The sequence below is a fragment of the Trachurus japonicus genome, chromosome 18 (genome assembly GCF_045865225.1).
Source record: "Trachurus japonicus isolate A0001 chromosome 18, Traja_1.0".
In the NCBI taxonomy this organism is placed as follows: domain Eukaryota; kingdom Metazoa; phylum Chordata; class Actinopteri; order Carangiformes; family Carangidae; genus Trachurus; species Trachurus japonicus.
The window spans coordinates 21,955,402-21,982,540 of NC_140924.1; the positions used below are offsets into that span (position 1 = coordinate 21,955,402).

Sequence of the window (27,139 nt, forward strand, 5' to 3'; positions counted from 1 at the left end):
CACCTCAGACAGCTGTGAGGTGAGGATGAATGAGCTGATGGGAGTGAACATAAACACTAATAGTGCGAGTTCAAAAACTAAAATGAGGAGTAGGAAAACACCAAAAAAAAACTTCTGTAGAGCAGAACTGAGGTGAACTGATGTCTTTGTCATAATGAAACAAGACAAGGTAAAATCTAATATGAAACTAGTCTGTGGCAGGACCACATATGGAAACAACTGATGCCACTGTGTCATGTTTGCTCAGTGTTAGAAGTTTTGAAGCCAATACCAGGAAATCTTTGGCATCACTTGATAAGCTACAGGAATAGTTCATTATTAAACTAATCTGTTACACTAGTGTTTTATATACAGTACAAAGGTGCAACTAATGATTACAATAATTAACTCTTTATCTGCCTGTTTTATAGTTTCTTACAGTTCAATAAGATAAAAGAGAGGGAAACAACATCTGAGGACATGATAGCATCAGATGTTCGGTATTTTTTACTTCAAACCTCCGAAAGATGTTAAAAGATAATAAAATGTTCTGTCCATTGACTTATTGAACAATTATTACAGCTCTGATTCTTTAGATTCATACATACACATATTAACCCAGAATTGCCTACTGTAAACTACACACTGAAGATGACCTATCGAGCAGGACATGGACATAAAGATCAGAAGGTCCAGTTCTCCCTCTGCTGTGGATAAACTGTGCTGGGAGATAACATGTCGCAGGAATGCTCGCCCTTCAACACACACACACACACAGACATTTTCGATGCACCTCAGCGTTCGCTCACTTCTTTTCATATTTGCTCAAGTGAAACTAAAAGTGATGCCTGACCTTCTTTGCATTATGCGCGAGTCACTGCTGAAGAGTTAATGGAGCTAAATAAATCACAAATCACATTCTCAAGTGTCGCGTTTCCATCGCGTGTCCGAAACGCTCTGATGTCTCTGGTGTGTCCCCCCGTGTCAGCCCCTCCCCTCCCCCTCTCCTCCTCCAGGTGTTGACACACACTCTTCTCTTTAATGCTTTCGTGCCTATTCCCAGCTGTGGTTTACCTTATCTCACACACACACACACACACACACATACACACACACGACCATGAGTGTTACATCTGAGCTTAGGGATAACTCACACTCCTCAAAAACAGCTTCTCTGAGCTGACACGTGACGGTGGGTTTTGGGGGCGCAGCGGGGGGGTGATCCCGAATTATTTCCTCCAGTATGTTCCTCGCTGTCATGAAGCAGCTGTTTTTCTGTTTCCAACTCAGACAACAAAACACGACGAGCAAATGAGACGAAAAAAAGAGATGAATTCAGCGCCTTAGATGCCGTATTCTCTCCATTACTGAGCTGCACAAATCAAATCAACTCTAACAGCCTAATGTTTCAATTCTAAAACTAATATTTGGATATTACTCGCACTCACGCAGCACTGAAATAGCACAAGCTGCGATTTATTTTTTTATTTTTTATTTTTTGAATCTCATCTCCCAGTGGACATTAATATGTTGCCATGACAGCCTCCACTGCTCGGGGCAGAAACATCATTTATAAAGTGACTAAACTGCAAAACTAAGTGTGACAGGAGTGGATGATGGAAACGGAGGGCAGCACGGTAGCGTGTGGACAGTGGGAGTTGTTTCTGTTGGCGGCTCTGATGCTCTCAGATCAGGTGTCTGGCTGACAACAGCCCCACAGGAGAGCAACAGCTAATTAAAAAATAGAAAAAATAGAATTAAAAAAACACACAAAAAGTGAGGGACACGGCTGGGGCACGCTGAGATCACATTAGCACGACATCTCACAATTACAGTACAGAACATATTTGCAAGAGATCTGAATCATGTTACTGTATATTGATGTTATGATGAACTAAACAAACATGAGGCATGCTTTAAAATACTAATAACTGTGGTCTGTCACTGTTTGTGTCCCCAGGAAGCACATTTGTGTCCTTATGTGTGTGTTTTTGAGCTCTAAGGGCCACCGTAGTTTCAAGGAGGATTATACAATCATAATAATAGTCACAATAACAAAAGACTGCAACCAGTCACAGGCCTCATAGACTCGCTAATGGGTAGTAAACAAATGCCTACTTGATCAAACCTCAGCCAAGGCTCCAAGTATAAACTGATGTCACACCAAAGGGTAACGTGAGCATGTACATCCAAACAACAACTGTGCACGGCTCACTGTCGAGGTAACCAAACCCTCAGCCTTGTATTATTTCTTTAACACGATGCCAAGGTCAGTTGAGGAGGTGCAGACTTTTCTCTGTTTCGTATCCCTTTCTATATCCACAATTGCATGTTGCGTTCAAGATGACATCATGACAGCTTTCGCTGTCAAGTCAAGTCAAGTCAAGTCGAGCTGAGTCATGCAGTGGAAAAACGCCATAATTGATATTAGGTGCAGCCACGGTGTCACTGGCGGTTCTTGAACCCATCTGATAAGGCTCCAGAGGCATCGTCATAGACTGAACTGAAGTGTTGAAGATTTTCCTTCACAGAAACGAAGCAGAAAGCAGAAGCGAAAAAAAAAAAAACAGAAAACAAAAACAGCCTCAAAAGTTACAGGACGTCCAGATACTTTACAAAGCAACGAGAATGAGAGCAGGAAACTTTTTTCTATGAGCCAGGAAACACATCCTCAACTCTGAATTGAAGATTAATATGAAAAGTTTTATTCCGGTGCAACAAAATGAAACAACAGCTGGAGCTGAAGGAGTACATTGCAGGGCCATTAGCTGCCCAATCAACATCACAATCACATGGTTTTCAGATACGAGCCAGTTAAACAAGAACCCATTGAAAATCCTGCATCTGCACATTTCACCCTTCTGGCAGAGATAAAACACATGTGAAGGCTCTTTTCTCTTTATGTCATAAAATTCCATTGAGCATTTTTTTCTTAATGTGTCTGCCCTGAGGGAGGCCAGATGCAGGAGCAGATAGAGGAGAACACATCCAGTGACTCAGATCAACCCACTAATCCTAAAACTGACACCGGGATGCTAGCTGGAAGTGGAGGCGCTTGAACGTAGGAATCAGCCCTGAAACATCCACGGCGGCAAAATGATTTAAATCCATCAAAACACACTGAGGAAGGAGAATGAGCTGAATCAAAAAGGAACTATATTCATTATTGTTGACAGCTTCTCTGAAAGGTAAAGCCAAATGACTTTAACTATGACTATTATAAATATAATACCACAAACATGTATCCAGAATGTGACAGAAGCTTCTGAATGGCTTCATGTTTCTTGGTTGGTCCCTTCCATGAATCACATTCATTTGTCCACAGTTGATCAATTATTCACCGCTGAGACATTACAGACAACGACAGAGTGATCAAAAACCCTCCGTTTAAGACAGCCACTTTTCATCCAGACAATCCTTAACTTAAAAAAAAAAAAACAGGCCTGGGAGGGAAATGAGCTGCTGCAGCCAGGATGATCAATTTTCTCCGGGCTGCTGGACCAAAAGATTTGTTTCTGCAGATTGTTTACTGCTGCAGCCACGGGAAGCAGAAAAAAAAATATATGTTATATATTTTTGCACAAACCGCATTAGCAAAATGAAGACAGAACGACCTAATTACTTATAATAAAAAGACTCAAACTTAAACGGCAGATTCTCTCTCCTCGCTATGAAACGGCCACTGATGAGTGAAAGGTACGAGTGAATCACAGCCCAGTGATTAATTGCTCTGTTTGAGATACACATAAGGAAAACACAGGCTCATATCACCATTTAATGAGCCATTAGCCTCTAATGACGTGACCTAATTTCACACCAGAGACATCACAGCCACGAGATGATGAAGATAGTGATTAACGTGGTCGTACTCGGAGTCTTTCTGTTTTCTGAACATCAAGAATCATCAAATGTTATGTTTCATTTTCTCTGTTTATGGACTGATTTTTTACGCTCTTCTTCATTAAAACCTTTGATTATGTACAGTACATTCTGCCTATGTACCAAATGTCTGTTGCTCATTAATCTTCCAAGACGTTTTATATCTGCAAACATATTGTGATGTTTGAGCCTAGGAACCAGTTCTTGCAATGTTTTAAAGAACCAAATGAAACAAATCTGAATGACGTGTAGAAATAATAATAGAAGCAGTGATGAACTTACAGTAACCGCATCTGGTTCCCCCCTCAAACACAAACCCGTTGGGTACGGGTCCATATCTGCGCAGGTCTGGGAGGTTCCAGTGGCCGATGATGACGGGAGGGACGTCCCGGGCCAGAGCCAGTAGGTTGTTGCACAGATGAAGAGTGGCGGGTCCGCTCTCCAACTTGGTCCCTGGTAAGACTCCCACACTGAATCTGTGAACTGAGCAAACAGAGACACTGATATAGCACTAAAGAAAGAACAATGGCAGCAACTTCAAGTTTGATCCAATGGTTATCAATTAACTTTGAAAATTCAATATAACTGCTCCAGTCAGGGCTCTGTGATCTCACTGGATGAGACTTCTCTACACCAGATAAATAAAGTAAAAAGTAAAGAAGATTGTAACAGGAAGTAAGAATAAAGAAATGAACAATGTGGCACGTAAAACTAGTTTTTACAATAAGGATTCATGATGGCTGAGGTGACACCACACGCCATTGCAACTGCTCTGCTTGGATACAACACAGTACACTTGACATAATTTATATATATAATATTGCTGCTGTTTACAAATTGGCTGCTGTTGGCATTCATGGTACACTATTGCTGCTACTTGACAATCAATCTGGCTATTATAGTACTTGCTTTTTTTCCTCTGACCCTATTTCTTGTATTTTGCGTATATAGAAATGTATATAGCTCTTCTTCGTAGATATATACACTAGGGATGCACATGATTAACCGTTTAACCGTTAACCGATAACAAGAACTTTGACCGATTAATACTATCGGTTATTTATTTATTTTATTAGCTCCTTATGTCGTCAACTCATGGGGGCGTGTCGACACGTGCAGAGTTCACGTGCCTTCAGTCATATTTCCCAGCAAAAAGTTACACAGGAGGACTGACGGTATGTGCAGCAGCAGCCCCAGTGAAGGAAGGTCAGACAATAAATATAGCCTACATGGACATAGGTGTGAATCACCTGTAACTACGGCGCTGAGAAAAAAAAAAAAAAAGAGGACGAGGACGTCGCTGCTCTCCAGCCTGTTCACCTGCAGCTCTCCTGCAGCTCCATAGAGGAGCTGTCAGAGGAGCTCTGCTGTTCCTTCAGCCTGGTGTTTGGCTGCACTTTATAAAAACAGTTATTGGACGATCTAACCTCCATATGAGCGCGATCAGCCGTGACAGAGCGCACTGATCAGCTGTCGCGGCGCACGTGTGTATTTAACGGCAAAAAAAAAAAAAAAAAAAAATTGGAGTGATACATTTTTTTATTTTTTTGTGTCTTAATCTTATCGGTTAACGGTTAATAATCGGTTAACGAGCGTCGGTTATCGGTCAGAAAAAAAATTCAAAATGTGCATCCCTAATATACACTACTTTTCAAAATTTTAATCTTTATTTTTGCAATAACACTGCTGTTGTACTTGTAAAGTCTAGATTGGAACAAAGAAACCTTTCTTGATTCTCATTAAGCACATTTGCATATCTCACATAAAAACGCATATATCCACACTCTGAGCACATGGTCGCATGGACAGTACTTGCATACTCATCCATACCGTGTGTACTGTATATATATATATACACACACACACGTATATGTCCAGATGCAACACAGAGTGATCAGTGAGGTGTTTATTTGCGGATGCTACGACAGACGGGATGTTTGTTTGATTTCTTGCCAAGTGTTAGAAGAAGAAGACGAAGAAGATGAAGATCGATACCGCTCTCATGTGTGTTCAGTAAACATGGAGCTGGAAGCAGCATCTGCTCAGCTCATCATAACATAAACACTGGAAACAGCCGGCTCGGTCCAAAAAAAGTGACACCAAAACTGCAATGTGTTGCTTTTTTACACCGTTTTCTCGCACAGATTAAACGACTCTAATAAATTGTGTAGCTCAGTGAGCTTTTAGAGATGCTGGTAGTCCATCCTTTTAGCTGTACCTTTTCTTTTTTACAGTCTTCCTACTTTATGTGCTTGTAGCTTCATATTTTCCACACTGTCATGAGAGTGGTATTGATCTTCTCATCCAATTCTCAGCAAGACAACGAATAACTGGATCTTTTTTTTTTTTTTTCCTCAAAATGTCAACACGGAATAGGAGGGAGCATCATTATACTGACTTTGACATGTCAAGTTGAAAATAATTTGAGTCAAACTTTTAAGGGGGTGGAAAACTCTGCGTCCTTACACGATGAGGACTTCGGTGTGGATTTGATTAGACGCAGGATCAATTCAGCAAGACGAGCTCCGAGCACGACAGGCTCAACGGGAACAAGATCTGAAGCCCGGCGCAAATCGATCAAAGCCTGTCATAAACATCTGTGTATTGTCTATAATCGGATGTAAAATTAGAATTAAGTAAAACAAAGTTTGACAGGGTTTTTTTTGGTGTTTTGTTTTGTTTTGGTCCGTGTGTTTTTGTGGGATTTCATTCAGAGCATGTGTGGAGTTCCCCGGCAGCACTGAGTTAAAGGCTTGTTTTTTTTTGTTTTTTTACTGTGCCGAGCAAAAACTTGACCAGGTGAGATTGATGGAGGCGATGATGATGAGGAAATGTCGGCCAGTCGCGTCTCGTCATCACTCTCAGGTTAAGGAAGATTCATACCGCGGGCGCACGCCACAACAAAAGCCCTGCACGCGGGCTGGCAGGTGACATTTCTGCTGGTTTGGACACACTCCACTCACTCTGCGGCATTAAGCAACAGGCCACCCACACACACATGGTGACAACACACACTTTCATCTAACTCTCAACACACATGCCAGCCTGAACAGACACAGGTGCGTCTATAAAAAACATACACAGATAGTTTTTAACATCGGCCAATTTAAGCACAACGTACTCCTCCGCACAATCGAGTCCTGTAAACACAACGTCATTAAGTGTCTGCTTTAAAAATTCAACTCAACCCCTGCCACCAGCTCAACAGTCCAGACCTATTAATAGCTCCCATTTGTTTATGAATTATATAACTGGTGTAACAGATCCTCACTGGAGACCATATACATGTCAATGAGTGTCTGTACTGACCATGAATTAAGACATGTTTCTTAGAAATAATAAGTTAGGAATTCATTATCATTAAAAATAAAAGGCAGGATTTTAGAGTACAGTGTTTTTGAGTAGTGGTTTTGAAACTTTTTTACATCAAGGACCCCAAATCTGACAGAAATTAGACCACACTGGACTGAATACCGTTCAAATTAGAGCCAATGGTGTGAATTTTTGGAGAAATTTCTGTAATATTTCAGGAAAAAAAGTGGTAAAATTTCTAGAAAAAGTTGGGGACCCCCCCAGCCCTCTTAAAGACCCCTGGGGGTCCCCGGACCCCACTTTGAGAACCACTGTTTTAAAGGACAGTCGGTGACCATAATGTATAAGTAATTTTACATTTTCAATTTCACTCCAATGAATCAAACAGAAGCAAAATGTGGGAAGACCTTCTGTAAACCTACGGATACACTAAGCTTAGTGCGCAGCTTCACATCCAACAACATTGCAGAGTCATTCATAAACATCCTTAACTGCATCAACAACTCCCTGCATCACGATGAGTCAAAAAACATAAACACTGATTAATAATCGCCTGCAGATGTAACTCCTCGTCATTATTCAGATTCAGATTCTTTATGTTAAAAACAGAGAACAAAAAGTGTTTCTCAGGACCAGTGAGGTAAATAGATAAAAAGATATCAATAAATAACCAAATAACCAATAGGAACTAAAAACCTATATAATAAATAAAGAGATCTGGAAGCACACGATTCTTAAAGATATCATCAAGCCCCTGTCATGTTCTTGTTTTTCCATCTTCAAAATACTTCTAAATGATCCCCCCTTTTCTCTCTCTCACACCTTGACATCCAGTCAATTATTCATGCCTTTTGTTTCGGACTTACTCCACCGCGTTGATGTCTCGCTTCAATAAATCATCAGTGCAGAAACGGCTGCTTCTCTGAAGTCTTGCCTCCTATTCAATTTTTCTGCAGGTCAACTAGAGGAGCTCGCCTGAGATCCTGCTGATCACCTGTATGCCTTTCATAAATCAAGCTCCTGGGCGCCGCTGCCGCCGCGGAGGGACTGTTAAGGTCGTTCTACCAGAGTCTGCTGACGATGTGTGGTGACACCGTTTCGCTGCAGAATAATCTAAGGTGAGTTTTATATTTATGTGCATTTTCAATTTTTGAAAAACCCATCAAAATGTTTTTTTTTTTTACTCTTGGCTGCGATGGAGAAGCATTGTGCGCGACTCAGATGTCCACTGATGAGATGCAAAGATGGCAACATCCGTCCTTAAATCGATACATGAAACCGACATCATCGCCACCTTTCCATCAGTTTCTGCATCACCCGGTTTGCAGCCTTTAAATTGCCTCATCTTGCTGCATCTTTTCCATCTGACTGGAGACATATCAACACCACCAGCAGCTGTTTATCCTGAAGGATCAGTAGTATCACCCAACAGCAGCGAGTGGAAACTCTTCTTCTTTCTGAGGTCCACCACCACTTTAAACTGCATTTAAATATGTTCTTGTACCGACCGTGCCGCGGCTGCTGAGCAGTTACAGTCACTTGTTTCTCCTTGAGCTTGTGAACTTTGGATCTCTTTCTCTACAAAACAAAAGATGCTAACTTTTCCTCGCAGTTCTCACGGGTTTGGCAAATGATGGGGCACTTTTGCTTTGACTGCGGTGAATTTCAAACACTGAAAGCTGCCAGCATGATGGATGAACTCATCTAGTTGTTGAGAATTGCTTAAGCTGCAACACAGTGAGGTCAAATACGATTCTGCTTTGTGAGCCGAAGCAACTGGAGTAACAAAAGAAAAAAAGCACCAACAACAGATTTTCCTCACCCTCCCCGAGGCTGTACCGGAGGCGGGCGTCCCACGCCTGCACAGCCTCCCTGCTGTCGAAGCCCAGCAGCACCGTCTGGTTCAGGCAGAGGATGACCAGAGTGAAAGCCACGCCTTCATACCACTGTCCAGCCTCCAGGCCGCAGATCTCCTCCAAGGTGACGCTGGCTCTCTCCTTGTTGCCCTGAGCTTTGTCGGACTTGTCTTTGAAAACCAGCAGCACGAGGCAATCTGAGAGGGAGAGACAGAGATGATACGAGAGATTTAAATGGTTCTTGATTGATTGCAGTGAGTGAACTTTACAGGTTTGTACGATGTCAAAACATACCTGCTGCCTAAAAATAACTGGGAAGCTGAAATCCTCAATTAATACCCTGAGTTCATGTCAAATCCCTCGTTAGATGTGTTCTGACACACAGTAGGTGCTACACTGTCCTCTAGTCTTTTGGCACCTTCAAACAATTAGTGTCAACTGACCAAACAAGCTGTGTGTGTGTGTGTCTCCATCACATGAACACACACACACACACACACACACATAACTGAGGGCTGAGCACAGACAGCTGTGATAACACTGACATCAAAGATGCGAGGAGGAGCAGAGCTCAACCTCAGTCCAACCTGTGGAGCATGTTAAGCCGCGCAGCAGCAGAAACCCACTCTGAGGTGCAGTGTAACGTAATACAGACACTTCATCATCATCGCCGTTACTTATTCTCAACAGAGAACAGACAGGCCAGACGTAATTGATCAAATCAAGGGGTTTAGATAACCTGAAACTCCTCTGGCAACCTGAAGCCTGCTTGGTAAATGTGACTAAAGAGCAGGTCCAGATTCACTAACTGCACATTCATGATGCATCTAAAAATACAGCAAGGCCCAGACTATCACTCTTTAGCACATTAGCTTTGATGATGGGGTCAAATCAAAGCCAGTGGAACGATATTAGAGCTCCACCATGAGCAAATAGCATCATTATTTGCAATTACATGGGCAGACGTTTCAGTGTGAATGGTTATTTTTCATTTAAAATATATTAAACTGATTAGGCTATTTGATTTTTGTTGGATATTAAAGTCTTCAGGCAATGAATTGTTGACACTTATGATGTCACACTGCACAACAGCCCTATAGGCTACAGATTTAAAAACATATCTACATGAAAATGTAACAACAAAACAACACTTTTGCATGAATTACATCAACACTCTGGCAGTATAAAGAAAAAACGGTTTCTTATTCAAAGGCAAAGCTAACTTCACAAAGGTCGTAAGATTCAGAGCCAAACTTTACACAAAAAAGTCAACTGAAAAGAAAACAAATGTCCTCACGTGCCAACTGTGGAACCTGTTGCGTTGTTTTTGTTTTGTTTTCTCTGTTAACTCGCTGAATTTATTCCACATATCATTCAATGTTCCTGTGACTAGTTCACGGTCTGGGCCCGTGTTCTGTAAACACAAACCAGGGAGGTCCATGAAAACACACGCCGAGCAGCAGCAGCACCTGATACGTCCAGCTCCTTCTCCAGGCTCCGTAATGGCGCAGCTGAATTGCGCATTAATTTCACCGTCTTTTTTTACAGGTTCACCTTGACATAATTCAAGCTTATAGCGATAAACAGAAGTGAAATGTGTCTCTGGCCGCTAAACGACGGTATGTTTTTTTTTACCTGCTACAGGCGAAGGCTTGCGAAGAACGAGCCACCTAGTTTTCCACTGTAGAAAAAGAGCAAAACAAACTTTTTAAAGCACAGATCAAAGAGCGCCGCACAACTTCTGCCGTGTCCGCGTGCGAAATTAAGTGACGCTAAACACCTTTTTTCCATCTCTGAGTCTGGCGTATCCCTCCACGACAACAGAATCCGTCATCTTCAGTCATAGTTCCTGACAGCTGCACAGTCGCTGCCTGAATGAGGGGTCACTTTCAAAATAGCTGCTCTCTCTGCTTGTGGGGCGCAAACTCGCCCCCAGCAGCAAGCCACATGGAAAATGGCATGACCACAGTCTGTCTGTCTGTCCGTCTGTCTCTGTGTGTGTCTGTCTGTCCGTCTGTCAGTGTGTGTGTGTGTGTGTGTGTGTGTGTGTGTGTGTGTGTGTGTGTGTGTGTGTGTGTGTGTGTGTGTGTGTGTGTGTGTGTGTGTGGCTGCCACCTGGGCTGCTTTACACCACCTGCTGCACCAGAGAAAACTAACTGTAAGAAGCAATTCACATGGTTCTCATACCACAGATAACACAATGTTTGATGACATTGAGATGCGTTTACTTGCACTTGTTAAAATAAAGGAAAAGAGAAACACAGCTTAACAACAACTAAGAACTGAACATATAGTCCTCAAAGCATGAGCATAGATTTAAAAAGTTTGAGAAATGCATCCATTATTCTATCATTTTCTTAGGTTTGGCTTGTTTTGTGGTTAATTGATGTTTTAGTTTTCTTCCATTTTTGTTCAAAGTTCATTTGTAGGTGACAGCTGGAAGCTGAAGGAAGGAAAACATTTAAAAAACAGAACTATATTATTGAAGGAAAAACAGTAAATCTTTGAACGAGTGTGTGAGAAAGTTTTGCAAGAGTAAACATACTTTTCCCTGTTTTTGGAGTAACGTTTAACTGCCTTAAAGATTGACCTTTAAATCGACACCCAAAACTTAATAAGTCAATAAAGGTTTATTCAGTTACAAAATGTTTCACAGTTAAAAAAGATAATCTTTATACTTCCACAAGTATTACAATAAAAATAACAGTTACAATATAATACAGTACAATATTTAATATTTAATGTCCAAGTTATTTCAATTTACAAAGTTTTTTCGTTTACGTTTGATCACTGAATTGATCCAGTCGATATAGTTCACTACTTTAGTGTAAACACCAGGCTTATCGGTGCGCCCGCAGCCCTCTCCCCAGCTGATGATCCCATACAGGAAGCTGACATCATTCCTCGCACAGGCCAGAGGGCCCCCGGAGTCGCCCTGGGGAAAAAACCACACACACATTAAGTACATACAGTCAGCGCACACGAATAAACATACATGGACAGATCAAAGCGGACGCACACAAACAGCTGAATCACACACTTCAACTTCATATATCACCGGGACCTGCTCTCTGCCCACGAGGTAAACACTTCACAACTGTGACATTTCATTTAAGAGAAAGGAGCTTAAATATTTTACACAGCAGGTTGATGGGGTCGTCTGGCACCAGATTTCAGCCCCGCGCTAACTTCCCCCTGCAGCTCACTCCTGGGGGGAGGGAGGGGGATCCCTGCTGCCATCTGAAGTGCTGTTTCATTACTCTAACACCTCGAGACAACTTTCTGAAATCGACCCTTCGCAGAGCTCAGGTGTGTATTTTGCTCAGAACACTTCATGATCAATTGAAAGCAAAAAAAAAGGAAGGAAAACAAATGTAGGAGTTGCAATAGATCTTCAGGTTCAAACTTAAATTTTACACAATATTAAACTCAATGAACTAACTCTTAAGTATAAGGTAAGATAAGATAAGATATGTAATCCTTTATTTGTCCCACAGTGGGTAAATTTACAAGGTTGCAGCTGCAGACAACACCAAAGAAATGTATAGCACAGATAATAAATAGCAATAGCAATAGCAGCAGCAGCAGCAGCAGAGTATGATTGATGAATAATAAGAATAAGAAAAACATATATGTATGTATGTATATAATATATATATACATATCATATTTTGTGCTGAGAATAGCTCTTGTGGAGTCTGACAGCTGCAGGGAGAAAGGACCTGCGATAACGCGCCTTCACACATTCACACTGTGTGGTTTACAGAAAACATTTAAAAGGTGTTACATATCAAACTTGATTTTATTTTGTAACATCACACGCTGTCTTGAAATGCCGTCCTACCTGGCAAGCGTCGGCACAGCCGTAGAGCCCGGCACAGATCATGTCGGTAGTGACATGGTTGCCGTAGACCTCCGGCTTCCTGCAGCTTTCGTGAGGGACCAGTCTGACTCCCGCCTCCTGTAGACTGGAGTATCCCTCCGCCTCTGTCGAATCAAGCACAAACAACACCAGAGAGAAAGTCTAAATGTTTACTGATGTTTGGGTTTCTTCACTTCGTTGTTCAATTATATCGGGTACGAGCTGGATTCGAGGCCCCAGCGCACACATGGTCCACCCACACAGGTGAGTTCACCACGGTTGTTGCCTCATTAGACTGGTCTCCAGGCTGTGGAGGTGTGGGTAGGCCGGGATTGATCTGACATCTCCCTCACTCTACACCGTCTTCATAGTCAGTAGTAAAGTTTTTTGGCAACATAAGGCTCCTGTCATTCACTCCATATGAGTCTAGCTTCAGAACTCCTCTGCTGGATCAATCCTCACATGGTAACACACAATAAAACCCCTGTCATCACCTGTATGTGTTTAATAAAAAACACTTTTATACCATTAAGTACAGTACCTGAAATCTTAAAATTTAGCAAGATTTATTGGCTGGACTCTAGCATCTGCCTGTTCACAGTAAATGTAGAATATACTGTTGTAAGTAGCTGTCCAAGATGGCAGACATAGTAAATCATGTGGGAACAAGAGACTTATAACTAGTTGAAGTAACTGAGTGGGTGCATGAAGTCTCAAAGTGAAAAATGAACTCTAAATCCCTCTTTAACTTAATACTAAAATGACAATAAATCAATGCTGTTTCCATATCTCACAAAAGGAAGGTCTAATAATAGCTTGTGTGTTTGCTAAACCCCCAAATTCCTGAAAAAACAATAGCTGTTATGTCGTGTCACATAACGTTGTGTTACGTTAAGTTATGATACATAACGTTACCTTACATTATGTTACACTGCGTTACGTTACATATAACATTACAAGACTTTACATTATATTACGTTACGCTACGCTGCAAGTCTGGTCATTTTTCCACTGTTTTGCTAACCATCCTCCCGACCACGTGCATCTGTTTTCAACAAAGCCGGCAAGAAAGCAAACGATGGAGCGCTGGATAATGTTATTTATCATATATGATGTGTATATTTATGTGGACTTATCTGTCATAAACAAGAGATTATGGGTTACGGGACATGTTTGTGTTGCGGTGCCACTAAGATGAGATCTGGGACACTGGGTGGGAGGCACTGAGTTTGGTATTTGACCATCACAGTTACTCCAAAGCTGTTAAATTAATGAAAAATGTAGCATAGTTAAGGTAAAAATCTTGCATAGTTCCTCTTTAAGTCTTAAGTTTTAATGCTATATGCTATATGTTTCTATTCTCTGCCATGAAATATCTTTATGTGCAAACTTAGTCACAGATTTGCAAGTAGCTGCAGCGACCAGGCCTGGACCTCAACTGTCAAAATAAAGTTTCTAACACCTCGGCATCCTGACAATAAAGACAAAACTTTGGTCCGAGCGAAGCAAATGTGCAAACAAACACAGTGACTCTGCTCTGGCAGTTCCTCGCGTAAACAAATAAACCATTAACGACACACATTGAACAGGGTGAATGTGATCTGTCGTGATGACACTGAAGTGAAGCAGCACTGCCGTGATGACTCGGCCGGTCACTCACTCTCATGCATATGTCCCCAGCCGCTAATGGTGCAGCAGTAGCCGTCGGGGAACGTCATGTCCTTGTCTGGCAGACAGATGGGCGCGATGAAGGGGGTTCTCCTCACGCAGCGGCCGTCCTGCTTCTTCAGCTTGATCAGAACTGCCAACGGAGATGTAACGTTACAGAGAGACACTGAGAAGCTTAAGCGATGAAGCAAGTGGTAGACTTGGAGACTCCGCTGCACAGTGAAACCACCACACCCAACTGTCAATGTGTGTGTGTGTGTCTATGTGTGTGTGTGTGTGTGTGTGTGTGTGTTCATGCGGGGGAGCGCAGGGACACAGCTGTTCAGTGACGCACAGCTGTGCACGCAGAGCGGGGTCTTAAGTGAGTTTGTGTGTTTCTGAATGGGGACAGGAGGTCTTCTAGTTTATGTGAGTCACTGGTGTGTATGTGTGTGTGTGTGTGTGTGTGTGTGTGTGTGTTTGTGCGTGCAATTAATGATTACCAATGTCATGTAGCGTCGGATTAAACACTGAGAACTGTTTTGGAAAGATGTACTCCTCCACTCCAAACGTCCTGGTGTTGGGATCGGTGACGTTGAACCTCTGCTGGCCGAGCACCACGCGGATCTGAGACTTCAGCGGACTGGGGAGAGGAGGACATTTTTTTTTATTATTAATGGATGCACTCACAACACTGTCCATCTGTCCAACACTTTAGTCCAGAGACAACTTATCTCCACAACTGCCGGCTGGATTTCCCTGAAGTGTTTAGAGTCTCCAGACGGCGAATCCAGACACAGACCATGACCTCTCTTTAACCACCAACATTAACTCGTCTGTTCCACATTTGCAGAACAGACACCGAACATGATCGTGTGGACTCTAGTTCTGCTCCAAACAAAGTTCAGCTGGTAAGGAAAGCTGAGCAGCGGATGAATGTTTAAAAGAAGGGCCCTCGCAGATTCCCAAGGATAAGGTTGTCTTTTTTAATCTGCACCTAACGTCCAATCGGACGATTTAATGGTTTAACAAAAGATCTCTGAACTTGAGCAGCGACAACAGATGCCTGTTTGTTGACATCAGGTTTGCACGTAAACAGCATCTGTGCATGTGATGTTTTTAGGTTTTCCTCGAACTGGATGCTGTTCTAAATATAGTCTGTTCATAAAGCTGTGAAGCTGAGGGGGTCAAAGTCTTTAAATGACGGGCCTGTTGAGCCGCGACCTCCTACAACAGTCAGAAAACTTCTCAGAGAGAAGAACACTCTGAGTAAAAGCACGTTTTCTGAAGGTTGATGTTTTTTTTGTTTTTTTTTTACAAATTGCAGCTGAAAAGCACTCCCGAGGACACAAAATGTCTTTTCAGAGGCACATTGTTTTGCACATTATGACATTATGTACAGTATATTGGCTCTTGGCTTGTTCTGCAGAGACATAAATAGAAATCATCCGTTGCCTGACGTACTTGCGGAAGAAGCAGTGCGCTGCGGAGACGACCCAGCAGGAGGAGATGAGGTTGCCGGCGCAGAAGTCTGACTGTCCGATGTAAATCGCTGCCATCCAGGGGTGCGTACCCGGCAGAGCGGAGGTTCCACCCATTATCCTCCCTCTTGCTATCGACAACCTCTTCTTGTGCTTTTTCCCACACACGGGCTTCTTCGCCGGCTTGCGGGGGCTAGGTTTTTTAATGTCGGGCAGGACATTTAATGGGATAATCCTCCTAGAAGAGACTGCATGAAGAAACAAGTGCATAATTATATATAATTAAATCCTTCTATAAACTTCAATTTTATAACAAGAGCTGGAACAGGCTGAAATAAACCGTTTCACAACTGGAATATTTTTGCAGCTCACTCCCTAAATACCTCTCCTGAATATTTTTCAATATTCCTCTCTGGCTGATTCCCTCCCTGCATGAGGCAATAAAGCTGCTCTGTGTGGTGGTAATGTCAGGGTAACAGAGCATCTCCGAGCTGCAAATCATATGCTGAGGAGGGCGAAACAGATGGAACAAGCTTGTGGATTCTGTGCATACCCCTGGCGCCCTGACAAACGGCCAACTGTGCCAAATCCCACTCACCACACGAACATTTGGCTCCTCCACCTGACATGACATGTTGATTCACTGTGACTCATGCCTTATTTCCCCCACTATCTCATCTAGCCCACGTTTAGAAAAAAAACAAAAAAGCAGTGAGCTCGGCTGAATCCAGCTTTTCAGAGCAGCATGACTCCGCAGATCAGCTGTGATCTCTACGCTTTTTATTTAATCAGGCTGAGTCAATAAGACATCACATGATGCAGCATGGAAAGCCGTAATTCATAGGCCTACTCTGCATATTTCATGATAATGAGATGAATATTCAAATAAGAATGTAAATGAGGACGGCTTATGTTGGCCATGACTGTTCAACGCAAGGCAGCTTAAAGAAAATTCATGCAAAGACAGAAACATGCCACAAATTCAGAAAACAGCTTCATCATATTAACAACACATGTGCCTCTAAAACTACACAACACAACAGAAGTGTTTCCGGGGACACGAACAAGTGTCGGACCCAGCTGGGCCATGCTTCTTGACTTTAGAAGTTGTGAAGATGCTACCTTTTAGTGGTGGATGAAAATAAGGTGAGTTTGTTTGATTTATTATAACATCTATAACACATAATTCACATCTTAGTGTAAATATGCACTGTTAGCTTAGCTTAAGCCTTTAGCCGGGTCCGTCCACTTTTTGTGTCCCTGGAAACACTTCCTTAATGTTGTGAGGGTTGTTTTATTTTTGCGAAATGTGAAAATGTTGAACTTGTTTTCTGAATTTGTACAATAGTTGAGCCCTCAGGGCCACCGTAGAAGCTAGATGATGCGGGTCCATGCCTATGTTTCCACAGCCTTATGTTCCCACAGTTCTAAGATTTTTCTCAAAATTAGGCCCTATGTTCCCACTGGACTCTCTCTACCTATCTGGACTCTATCTATCTGGCCTGTCTAGCCTCTACCGGGTCTTTTTAATAAACTTAACCAACTCTTTTCTTCATTGCCTAAACCCAACCAATGGTGGGACCAAAGGGCTGTGGGAACATAGGGCCTAATTTTCAGTGACAACAAAAGTTAGAAATGTGGGAACATAAGGCTGTGGGAACATAGGAATGACCCCGATGATGCAATGCCATCCTTCATAAAAACATTCAGAAAATAAACCTTTTTCGTCAAGATTCATAAACAGTGGAAGCACAGGATGAAAGCAAAATGAAGCTGTCTTGAATATGCCTGACTAAGCTAAATAGATAATGACGCCTTTACTATAAACTTGCTATAATTAAAAATAAATTAGAGTTTGAAACAAAAATCGCTGTTAAAACCACTCTCCTGTGTCCTGTCTACTCACACACAGACATCACACAGGAGGGGACGTCGCAGTACTCCCAGGAGATGGCACCGTCAATTAGTGTGTAGCACCACGGCTTCTTGTCCCCATCTGGGTTTCTGCACACAAACACAGTGGACAGAGTTTGTGTAGGTGTGGCATTGCTGTTTTTTAACACATGCCGCACAGGGACACTGGTTTTTATTTCTCACCAAGCCTCACACTCTGATTTTTTTTGGTTTTTCTCTTGTAAGAAGGTTTCATTGATATAAAAGCTCCCATGTGCAACTGTTCCAGTGATAATTGCAAATGAGCCGTCTGAGCCAGAGTCAGTCAGACCGTCTGATGCTGTGTGTTTTTTGCCCAGTATTTTCTCGAAATTGGCTCTTTGATGTTTGGGACATTTCAGGGCATATAGCTACTATTTGCTGTGGGCATATGGCTGCTAGGTAGTCATAGCAACAACAACAACTGAAAGCAGTAATAGAAGAGGAGGAAATGTGCTACAGATAAGACTTTTTTTTTTTCTTTTTTCTTTTTTTAATCATAGACAGGGTGGATTCACTATGAAGCTTCTTTATCGTTCCTGGTGGGTTTATGGTGGCTGGTTGCCTCTGAGTGGATGTCATTTGAGAGCTCATGCATGTAAGTGACGAGTGTTGGCACGTGAACTCCACAGATAAGGGGGCAGGACTGGCAGAGAGCTTTGGTAACGCAGGGTAAAGTTGGGTATTTCAGCTTTAAAATAGATTTTAGGGGGAGAAAAAAAAAAGTGAGAGGAAATCTGGTTTTGCAGATAAGCCGCGAATAAAACTGTGAAGTCGTATTCAGGAGGAATCTTTCATTTGTTGTGATACTACCAGAAATATACAGCAGCAGGATGTCTTAGCACACACACACACACACACACACACACCTGCAGTAGGCATGCTCCCCGAGGCCCCTGATGGACGATGCGACCAGCGTGCCCACGTGGATCTCGTCATGCAGCAGGTCCGAGTTCCACGGCAGGCAGCGGGCGCCGGACGCGGTGGTGTTCACCAGCCCTCGGTAACGCTTCCCCCTGCTGCTATAGCACTCTGCCTCCGGCTCTGCACCCACACACACACACACACACACACACACACACACATGCATTCTGGCTAAAAAACCACGGACGGAAGCGCACTGCGATTTCAGCCGTGTCTAGGTTTTTCCACAGGCCGACGCAGGTATGTAAACAATATGAAAGAAACCAGAGTGTTTGCGGATGCAGATGAGTATCTGTGCGATGACAGATCCCCTTTCTTTCACATTGGAATCAGTCAGAACAAGTCCGGGGATAAAAAACCCTCTCTTTCTCTCTCTGCGTGCATTAACAGTTACAGCAACTGAGGACAAGTTTGGCAGCTTGCTCATGTCTTCACCTGCTATTATTAATCAAACCATTTTCACAAACACACACACATACACACACATGCATGAACACGCATGCAGTGTATGAACATGCACATGAAACAAATGCACAGAGCGAACACACGAAGACTGTGAGGTGCACACACACATAAGACCTGCTCTGATGATGCACATGTGTGACTCCTGTTATCCATTGTTTTCCACATGATGAGTGATAATACTGATGATAATTAGTGAGAGCAAACAGTGTCACACAGTCTCTCTACTCACCGAAGCTACAGTCTGCTCCGCCGTAGCCGCGCCTGCAGTTGCAAACCTCCTTGCCAGTGCTGGTGATCAGTCGACATGTTCCCTCATTGCGACAAGGGTTCCTCCGGCACACTGGATACATCAAGACACACTCTTAAAACCACACATTCAGATTTCTTTCAAGCATGTAAAAGATGAATTCCTGCATTAGCATGAAACAGCTTAAATCGAAGTTTAACTGCAGCCATTATGAATACTTAGATAGATGATCATAAACTTTTATCAGCATCATCTGAGTTCACCGAGTTCAAAGCTGCACTATTCAGTATTTTCATTTTAAAAGTGGGCCCAAGTAGAGTCACAGGAGCTGCCGGTAGAGACAAGCCCAAAGACTTTTTTAACACATCTCTGCAGTTTCCCCCCTCAGCTCTGCAGCTTTCACCTCATTGCTTTGGTTTCCTGCCCTGGAACTTGTTTATTATTTCAGTTCAGTCTCATTACTCTCATCAGCGCTGTTTTTATTTGCAGCGGTCACCTCTGATAAACCTACTGTACCGTGTGCCGCCAGCTCTGTAACCACATGGCAGACAGGCAATGTTAGCAGCCGGCTGGTAGATCAAGTGGAGCATTTAACATTTAGAGAGTCAGATGTGATAAGTGTGTAAATAGGTAACTGTTCACCATATCAATTTTTTTTTTAAAGGAACTATGGTCTGGTCGCTTTTTCGCAGTTTTAGTCGCTTTTTTCCCAACAGAGCTCCCCCTACATTTTTCAAGTGCATATTTTGACTTTCATAAAAACTCTGGACCTACGTCTACTGAGGTGGGTATTGTTCAACATTTTGCCATATTGGCCCATTACCATAATCCCTATAGTCATAGCAGTAGGTTCGTTACCTTTAATTGTCGGTGCAAGCTATTTTTAGAACGGCGGAGCAGAGCCGCGAGCTGCTCAGAGCTATGCTACAGAGGCTAATGGGATTTCTTGGTTTCCCTCATCAAATACACAATCCAACAACTCCAAAACGCTCTTGTAGTCAAGTTGTGACCTGCACATTCACCACGCTATGAGATAATAACGAAACGTTACGAGACAGAGTTGTTTTCGAGGTAAATGCAGAGACTGCTTGCCGAAAAACTGCCCCTGACAGGAACGCGCATCAGCAGTTTTGCATGAATTTACCTCGAAAAAGACTCAGTTTCGTAACGTTCTGTTATTAGCTCATAGCATTCATGGACACCTTGTCCACGAGAGCGTTTCAGAGTTGTTGGATTGTGTATTTGATAAGTTTGATGAGGGAAACCAAGAAATCCCATGAGCCTCCGTAGCGTAGCTCTGAGCAGCTCTGCTCTGCCGTTCTAAAAATATCTTGCACCGACAATTAAAGGTAATGAACCTACTGCTATGACTATAGGGATTATGGCAATGGGCCAATTTGCCAAAATGTTGAACTATCCCTTTAACAAGAGATTACAGATTACCGGGTGTGTTTCTGTCATAGTGCCGTGAAGCAGTCCATGTTTCTCACGAGACGAGATCTAGGACACCAGGTCGGAGGCTCTGATCTTGCAAGGTTGGTTTTCGGCAAAGAGATGCTAGGTGGAGGACAGAGAGCCTCTATTCTCCCCGTAACAAGTCATTTAACCATCACAATTACGCCAGAGCTGTTTAATTAAGGTGCAAATTTTGCATAGTTCCTCTTTAATGTGATTACATGTCAGTACAGCTCTTTACACTGGCACCAGCTAAATAAATCTCTGCACTGACATACACTATTTAATTTGCACTGCACAAACGGGCCAAAATGTGTTTGAAACTGAATAATTCAACTAAAATCTGTTGCAACATCTGCCACATCTGAGTCCATAAAGATCATAGTGTTAAACGCTGCAATAAAAGGTGACTTCATCCTCTTCAAAATATTTGAGTTCAAATCAGCCAACATATAAAATTGTCTCGGTAAAAAAAAAAAAAAAACGTCCAATTTCAGCTGAAAACCGAGTCAAGGCACATGCAGGTGCACTCAGCTAAAAGGAAACCTTTTTTTTTACTAACCCCTACCATCATGACATGAAGCAGTTTCGGTTCAGGGAGCATGAAACCACCTCGCTTCTGCTCGCTCCTTTATGCCAGAGAATCTGTTAAGATGAAAGCACCTCATGGACCCATGGGGTGTGTCCTAAAACACCGTTCCTGAGTCACGGTGAGTCATATAATCTGTCTTTTCATCCATGGAGAAGTTCCTCTTGTAACTATGGAGCTGTGATCAAAGAGGGGGTAGGACCTGTCTCTCCTATATTCTACTAAGTGGTGATTTTGGAGGAGGAAAGAAGGGATTTCTCCAGGCTGGGAGGAGATCTGATCCTTTTTTTTTTTTTTTTTTTTTTTTACTTTTTTTGAGACATGAAAAAGTTGTGTAACAAAAAAAAAGTTGTCTTATATATCATGTTATGTGAACTACTAAAAGAAACATGCTGTGCCTGCTGGGAATATATATCGTTCTTAGTTCATGGTGCCAAAAAACAAGACACGGCTGGAACAGAAAAACAAAAGCTGACATCTTACTTGTGTAGCGGACTCTTTCACACTTGATTTCCCCTGCCACACATGTGCACTGTTCCACGTTGCGGAGGTGAATTCGTCCCCAAGACTCTCCGGTGTCATAATAGCGCAGGTGTACGATTTCATAGCATTTCTCTGAAGGGCCGACACACAACACACAAAAGGCAATAGGTTTGAAATGTGAGAGGTGATTGAAGAGCTCAGTGGAGCGTACAGAGCAAACTCTTGCTAGCTGAGCTGTGTGCCATGCATTCAGAGTGGATACCAAGTGTTTTTCTTATGTTTATGTTTTATTGTTTTGGTAGTGAGCGATTCAAATGCTGGGTGAGACCTATGTGCACATGACTCATAACTGATTTTTCCATTTCGCCTTGGAACTTGGCTGGAACTAAAGATGATATCTCTTCACCGGAGACAAGAGAGTTTGAGTGATTCTTTTACCTTGGCGGAGAAAAAAAAGACACCGTTTCAACATTACCCATAAACCTTTGAGCATTTTGAAAAGCATGGAATTTTAAAAGCATATTAAATAGGTTTTTTAAATAGTAAATATAGGAAAGTCGCAACAATAAAAACTCACTCAGAGGTCAGCTTATCTTAGGGATCTTAACTGATGTGACTCAGTCCATTCAGGTTTCTTAACTACATTATTTCATTATTTCAGCATCTTTATGAGAACAGAGTTGTACTGTATATTCCCTCTTTTCATTTCTTATGTAACTGACTCAAGTTTAAAACAACTCCATGACAACTGAACGACCTCTATGAAGACTATGATGCATGGAAAAAGCTAGTAAGTGGGTATTATATTAAAGTTATTTTATGGGGAGTGAAATCTAGAGTAGATTAACTCCTAACGCTGTTGCCATGCTTCCCGTAAACAATATGACTACGATGATAAAAAATGTGTTGGCATGTTTTGAGGAATCATTTCCTGGCCAATTCTTCTGTTTCCTTCTGTGGCTGTCAGGTGATTAACAGTTAGCAGCCAATTGTGCACATGCATAGATGATTAAAAAAAAAAAGAAGTCTGGTTTAGGCTGTTATTAATATAGTTGCTAAGACTGAATGAATGGTAAAATGGTAAAATGAAAAAAGAAAAGAAAAGCAGTTTCATTATAATTTTAACTATACATAACAATATGGAAATTTCGTTGTATGATATACAATGACAATAAAGCATCTTAATCTTAATATTAGTAGTCTGGATACGTACTCTGCTCACACAGTGTCCCAGAGAAGCCCTCAGGACAGGAGCACTCGAACGTGCGATCCCTTGGGATGAGCGTGCAGACGCCTCCGTTCTGGCACGGGTTCACCTTACATGGATCTGTGTCTTTGCGAGACGTGTGGATGGAAACTGTAACACACCAATGAACAAAACCATAATTAGAGGATGAACAAGAGCAATACACAGCATTTCTGGTAATGAAATACCACATTTTCTAAGAGGGAATTAACTTTAAAATAAAAAAATATATAAATATATAACCATTTGGCTGAGTTTTCTCCAGTGCACAGTAGCCCCCCAACCGGTCCCGATCAAAGTTATGAGTAACAGAGCACCTGTGGGAGAGGAAACAGACGAGTGGCACAGTCACGAGCAAGTCACCTGGATTACAAACCGACTGTGAAATTAGGGTTGGGTAATATGACGATATGCACTGTGAGAGTTTAATTTTGGCATTGTTGTTTGTGGGTGATTTTGGAAGTCAACCAGAACAGCTCCTTTAAGGTAATATAATATGATCCGCATGTCCGTTCACCACTTTAGTCTGATGTGAAATATCCTTAAAAACAAGTGGATTCATTTGTTTTCGTCTTGAACTGTCACCATCACCTGTCATCTCGCCACCTTGGCAAATATTAAACCTACATAACATCCACCTTCCTTCCCTATCTATCTATCTATCTATCTATCTATCTATCTATCTATCTATCTATCTATCTATCTATCTATCTATCTATCTATCTATCTATCTATCTGCTAGCACACACATACATTTTATCTATTACTAACAGCTCCTCAATATATATATATATATATATATATATTTCAGTGTAAATATATTACACCAATATTGTGGCATTCAATCAATGTGAAATGTGCTTTTATCTACCCCTGAAGGTCGAACAGCAGCCAGATGAAAAGCAGCACTGACTCTGTCAATCATCCAGTCTTTGGGTAAAAGTGAGGAAATGTCAGCATGAATCTGAATCTGCAGCACGTAGAGTAGAGCCCATGTAATCACTGAGGTTGATGAACACATCACACAAACAGCTGGGGTCATATCGCTCTACCCTTCATGTGTAGGTGGACAGGAGATGTTGGGCCATATGTAATTGCATACATGTTGCTCCAGCTTGTTGGCAGTGGCACCCACCCTTCCTGTCTCTAAAGAATGATGAAATCCCTTCGGCAAAGTCTGTTGCTGTGTGTGTTTTTTTCTAATCAAAATAAACATGTATATAACAGTAAAAAAAAAAAACTAGCTGTGTCACATTCAGAGGCAATAAAAACCCATGATGGTTTTATGTGACAGCTGTTTACACGCCCTTAGGATAAACTTCATCTGGGTAATCAAGCAGGTTGTTTAATTCTACCTTATATCACCTCAGTTTATATCGCTGTACATCTGACGTTCCGGTGGCAGCACACACATCATTAGAAAGCCCGCTAATGATTCAGCAATGAGCAATTTAATAAAGACAATTATCTCATTACGTCGTTAAAATTGCATAATGTTTCCCGATGGCGGTGTTGCACAAATCCCTCGTCACTGTGAGTTGTAATTAGGTGACACTAGGCACAATTACACTCTTGCATCAGTGTCACATTCATGACTGCACTGTGTGTGTTTTGTTTTTAAATACCTTCGCTTTGTCGGATGGTGACGTAGAGAAGCGTTGTGGTTTTATGAGTGTACGTCTGAACAACACCAATTATGATGAGGCAGCACTTCCACAAGAATTGTCTCTTTTGTGTAATCAAAATGTGTGGTAACCTTCAAGTTCACACACACACACACACACATACATACACACTAGTGAGTGGGTGTTTGTGTAACCAAAACAGTCAATCCAGACAGGCTTGGTTAATGAAGACTCACCATGGTTTTGAAAACAGGACGGTGATGCAGTGATGGTGAATCCTTCCACCCTGACGAAATGGGAATTTACATTCTTTGCCTGTTGTAGTAAAAACTTGTAAACAGATAAAAGTTGTATTAGTGACTTTGAATGAACACAGATGGAACAACACACAATAACACAACAAAAAACATCCAAACTCTCACTTTCTCATGTATTTAAATCAACAACACAGATATTACAGTAAATGACAGATGACAGACCTGTCCAGGCACAGATTTATCTTGCACCACCGACTGTCTCAGTTACTTTAACACAAACTATATCAGATCAACTGTCAGTTCTATGTGCATCCCTCCCACTCTTCCTCTTTTTCCTCTAAATTAAAGACAGCACTGAAGTTAAAAAAAAAGAAAGAAAAAAAAGTAGTATACCTTTCCTGTTTTCCCTCCATGGCTCTTTGGAGATGTCTGTCTCATATCCTGGGACGAATATGCGCTGGAAATCCAGGAAGATCCACAGGTTGTTTTAACTTTTTTTTTTTTCCTTCTGCACGCACGATGGATTTAATAAATGAAATAAATAAATAAATCAAACTTACCGTCTGTGCACTGAATACACATGGTAGTAGTAGGAGGAGGAGGAGTATCATGTATGCCATCAGAAAAGGTTGCAATCGGCTGCTGCTGCTGCTGGTGCTGCCCTGCTGCTGTCCGGAGAGGCTTATTTCCTGAACTCGTAGGAGAGGGGTCTGAAGTGTGTCACGTTATATCTGTCAGTTTCAGAGTCCTCAGTCTGCTTTTGGTCATAGGAAACGTGGGAAATCCTGCAAGTATTATCCTGTCCCTCACAATATTGAGCTGGATTGAGTAAACCCGTTGCGTCATTAGGCTTCTTGTCTATGTGTGAGGCGATATACCCTGGTGGCTGGTGTTCCCTCGGCACCTTCTCCGCAGACGCCCACGGTTTTTTTGTGGGGTTTTTTTTTTATCATCGCAACTTATCGCCGGAGAGAAGAAGACGAAGAAGACAAGAGCAAAAGTTTCCAGAGGCAGGGGCGGAGGAGGGGGCGGGGGATGGGGGGGCACAGGGATCCTCCTGTCCTGTCCTGTCCTGCCTAAGCCAGTCACTTTCAATAGTTGTCAGGTATATGTCATAGTTTTCTTTCTTTCTTTTTTCTTTTTTTTAAAAGACGGTCTGATAAATAAATATTTGCATTAATCTTAACTTGCTGCAAAGCGATTCACCCTGAACAAATTGTTTTAGTTCAGAACAAGTTGGCTACTGTTTGCTTAAGGTTTAAGGTGAAAAAAAATGGCACAAGTTCAGTCAAATGTGTCTTGGTTCTTGGTTGAACTCGGTCCAAGTCCATCCAAATCTGGCTCCCGCAACCTTTGCCAGAACACAGCCGAGTGTGAGCCGACACTGAGCCGCAGTCGGTCCAGTCCTGCTGGTTCTCTCAGTCACTAATGTTTCTAACCAAACCAATACCAGAATGTGAAAGGAGATTAAATAAAGTTCGGATATAAATGATTAATGATTTCAGATAAGTCAGTCAAATACACTCATCAGCCAAGTAGGCTAGTAAAAAAAAAAAAAAATTTAAACTGACTGTCTAAGCTAACTCATCAGTTATCTTACAAAGCAGCTAACAGGTTGGTTGGGCTAATGGTGTGTTTCATTTGTATTTCTTTCATTTGGAGCTTTCAGATGGATTTTTTAAATCTGAAGTCGGACCTCCGACTCGAAAGGCAGATGAGGCTGTAGTCTGTTACTCCAAGCAACATGCATTGTCCATGTTTTCAACTTATTTGTGTTTTTATCTGGAAAGCGCTAAACTCGGAGGTGACATCATTTTGACCTCTGACTTCCGATTTCCAGCGAAAATGGAAAGCACCACAAAACTACCATGACATTTAAATCATTACGTCAAAACTCTGT

General features: G+C 42.0%; 2 protein-coding genes across 3 annotated transcripts in view; both read right to left on the reverse strand.

The window, feature by feature from the left end:
* LOC146969318 (protein Dok-7-like) overlaps positions 1-11,028 on the reverse strand; it is a 38,394-nt gene extending 27,366 nt beyond the window's left edge. For both annotated transcript variants that reach the window (XM_085759224.1, XM_085759223.1), the window contains exons 1-4: positions 10,807-11,028; positions 10,662-10,707; positions 8,993-9,223; positions 4,141-4,341 (exon numbers count right to left, since the gene is read on the reverse strand). In XM_085759224.1, the coding sequence (XP_085615350.1) occupies positions 4,141-4,341; positions 8,993-9,223; positions 10,662-10,707; positions 10,807-10,860 (532 nt within the window). In that variant the 5' untranslated portion in view covers positions 10,861-11,028. The remainder of the gene's footprint in view (positions 1-4,140; positions 4,342-8,992; positions 9,224-10,661; positions 10,708-10,806) is intronic.
* A 614-nt stretch (positions 11,029-11,642) lies between these two features.
* On the reverse strand, positions 11,643-26,326 carry hgfac (HGF activator). Its single transcript, XM_085759613.1, has 14 exons — positions 25,800-26,326; positions 25,633-25,696; positions 25,219-25,312; positions 23,601-23,674; positions 23,325-23,468; positions 22,112-22,243; positions 19,567-19,677; positions 18,818-18,992; positions 17,923-18,020; positions 16,000-16,264; positions 15,039-15,178; positions 14,549-14,689; positions 12,871-13,013; positions 11,643-11,961 (listed from the first exon to the last, which is right to left on the reverse strand). Exons 1-14 carry the CDS (start codon positions 25,857-25,859, stop codon positions 11,782-11,784), a joined length of 1,821 nt encoding a protein of 606 aa, XP_085615739.1. The 5' UTR covers positions 25,860-26,326; the 3' UTR covers positions 11,643-11,781.
* Between the last annotated feature and the right edge of the window lie 813 nt (positions 26,327-27,139).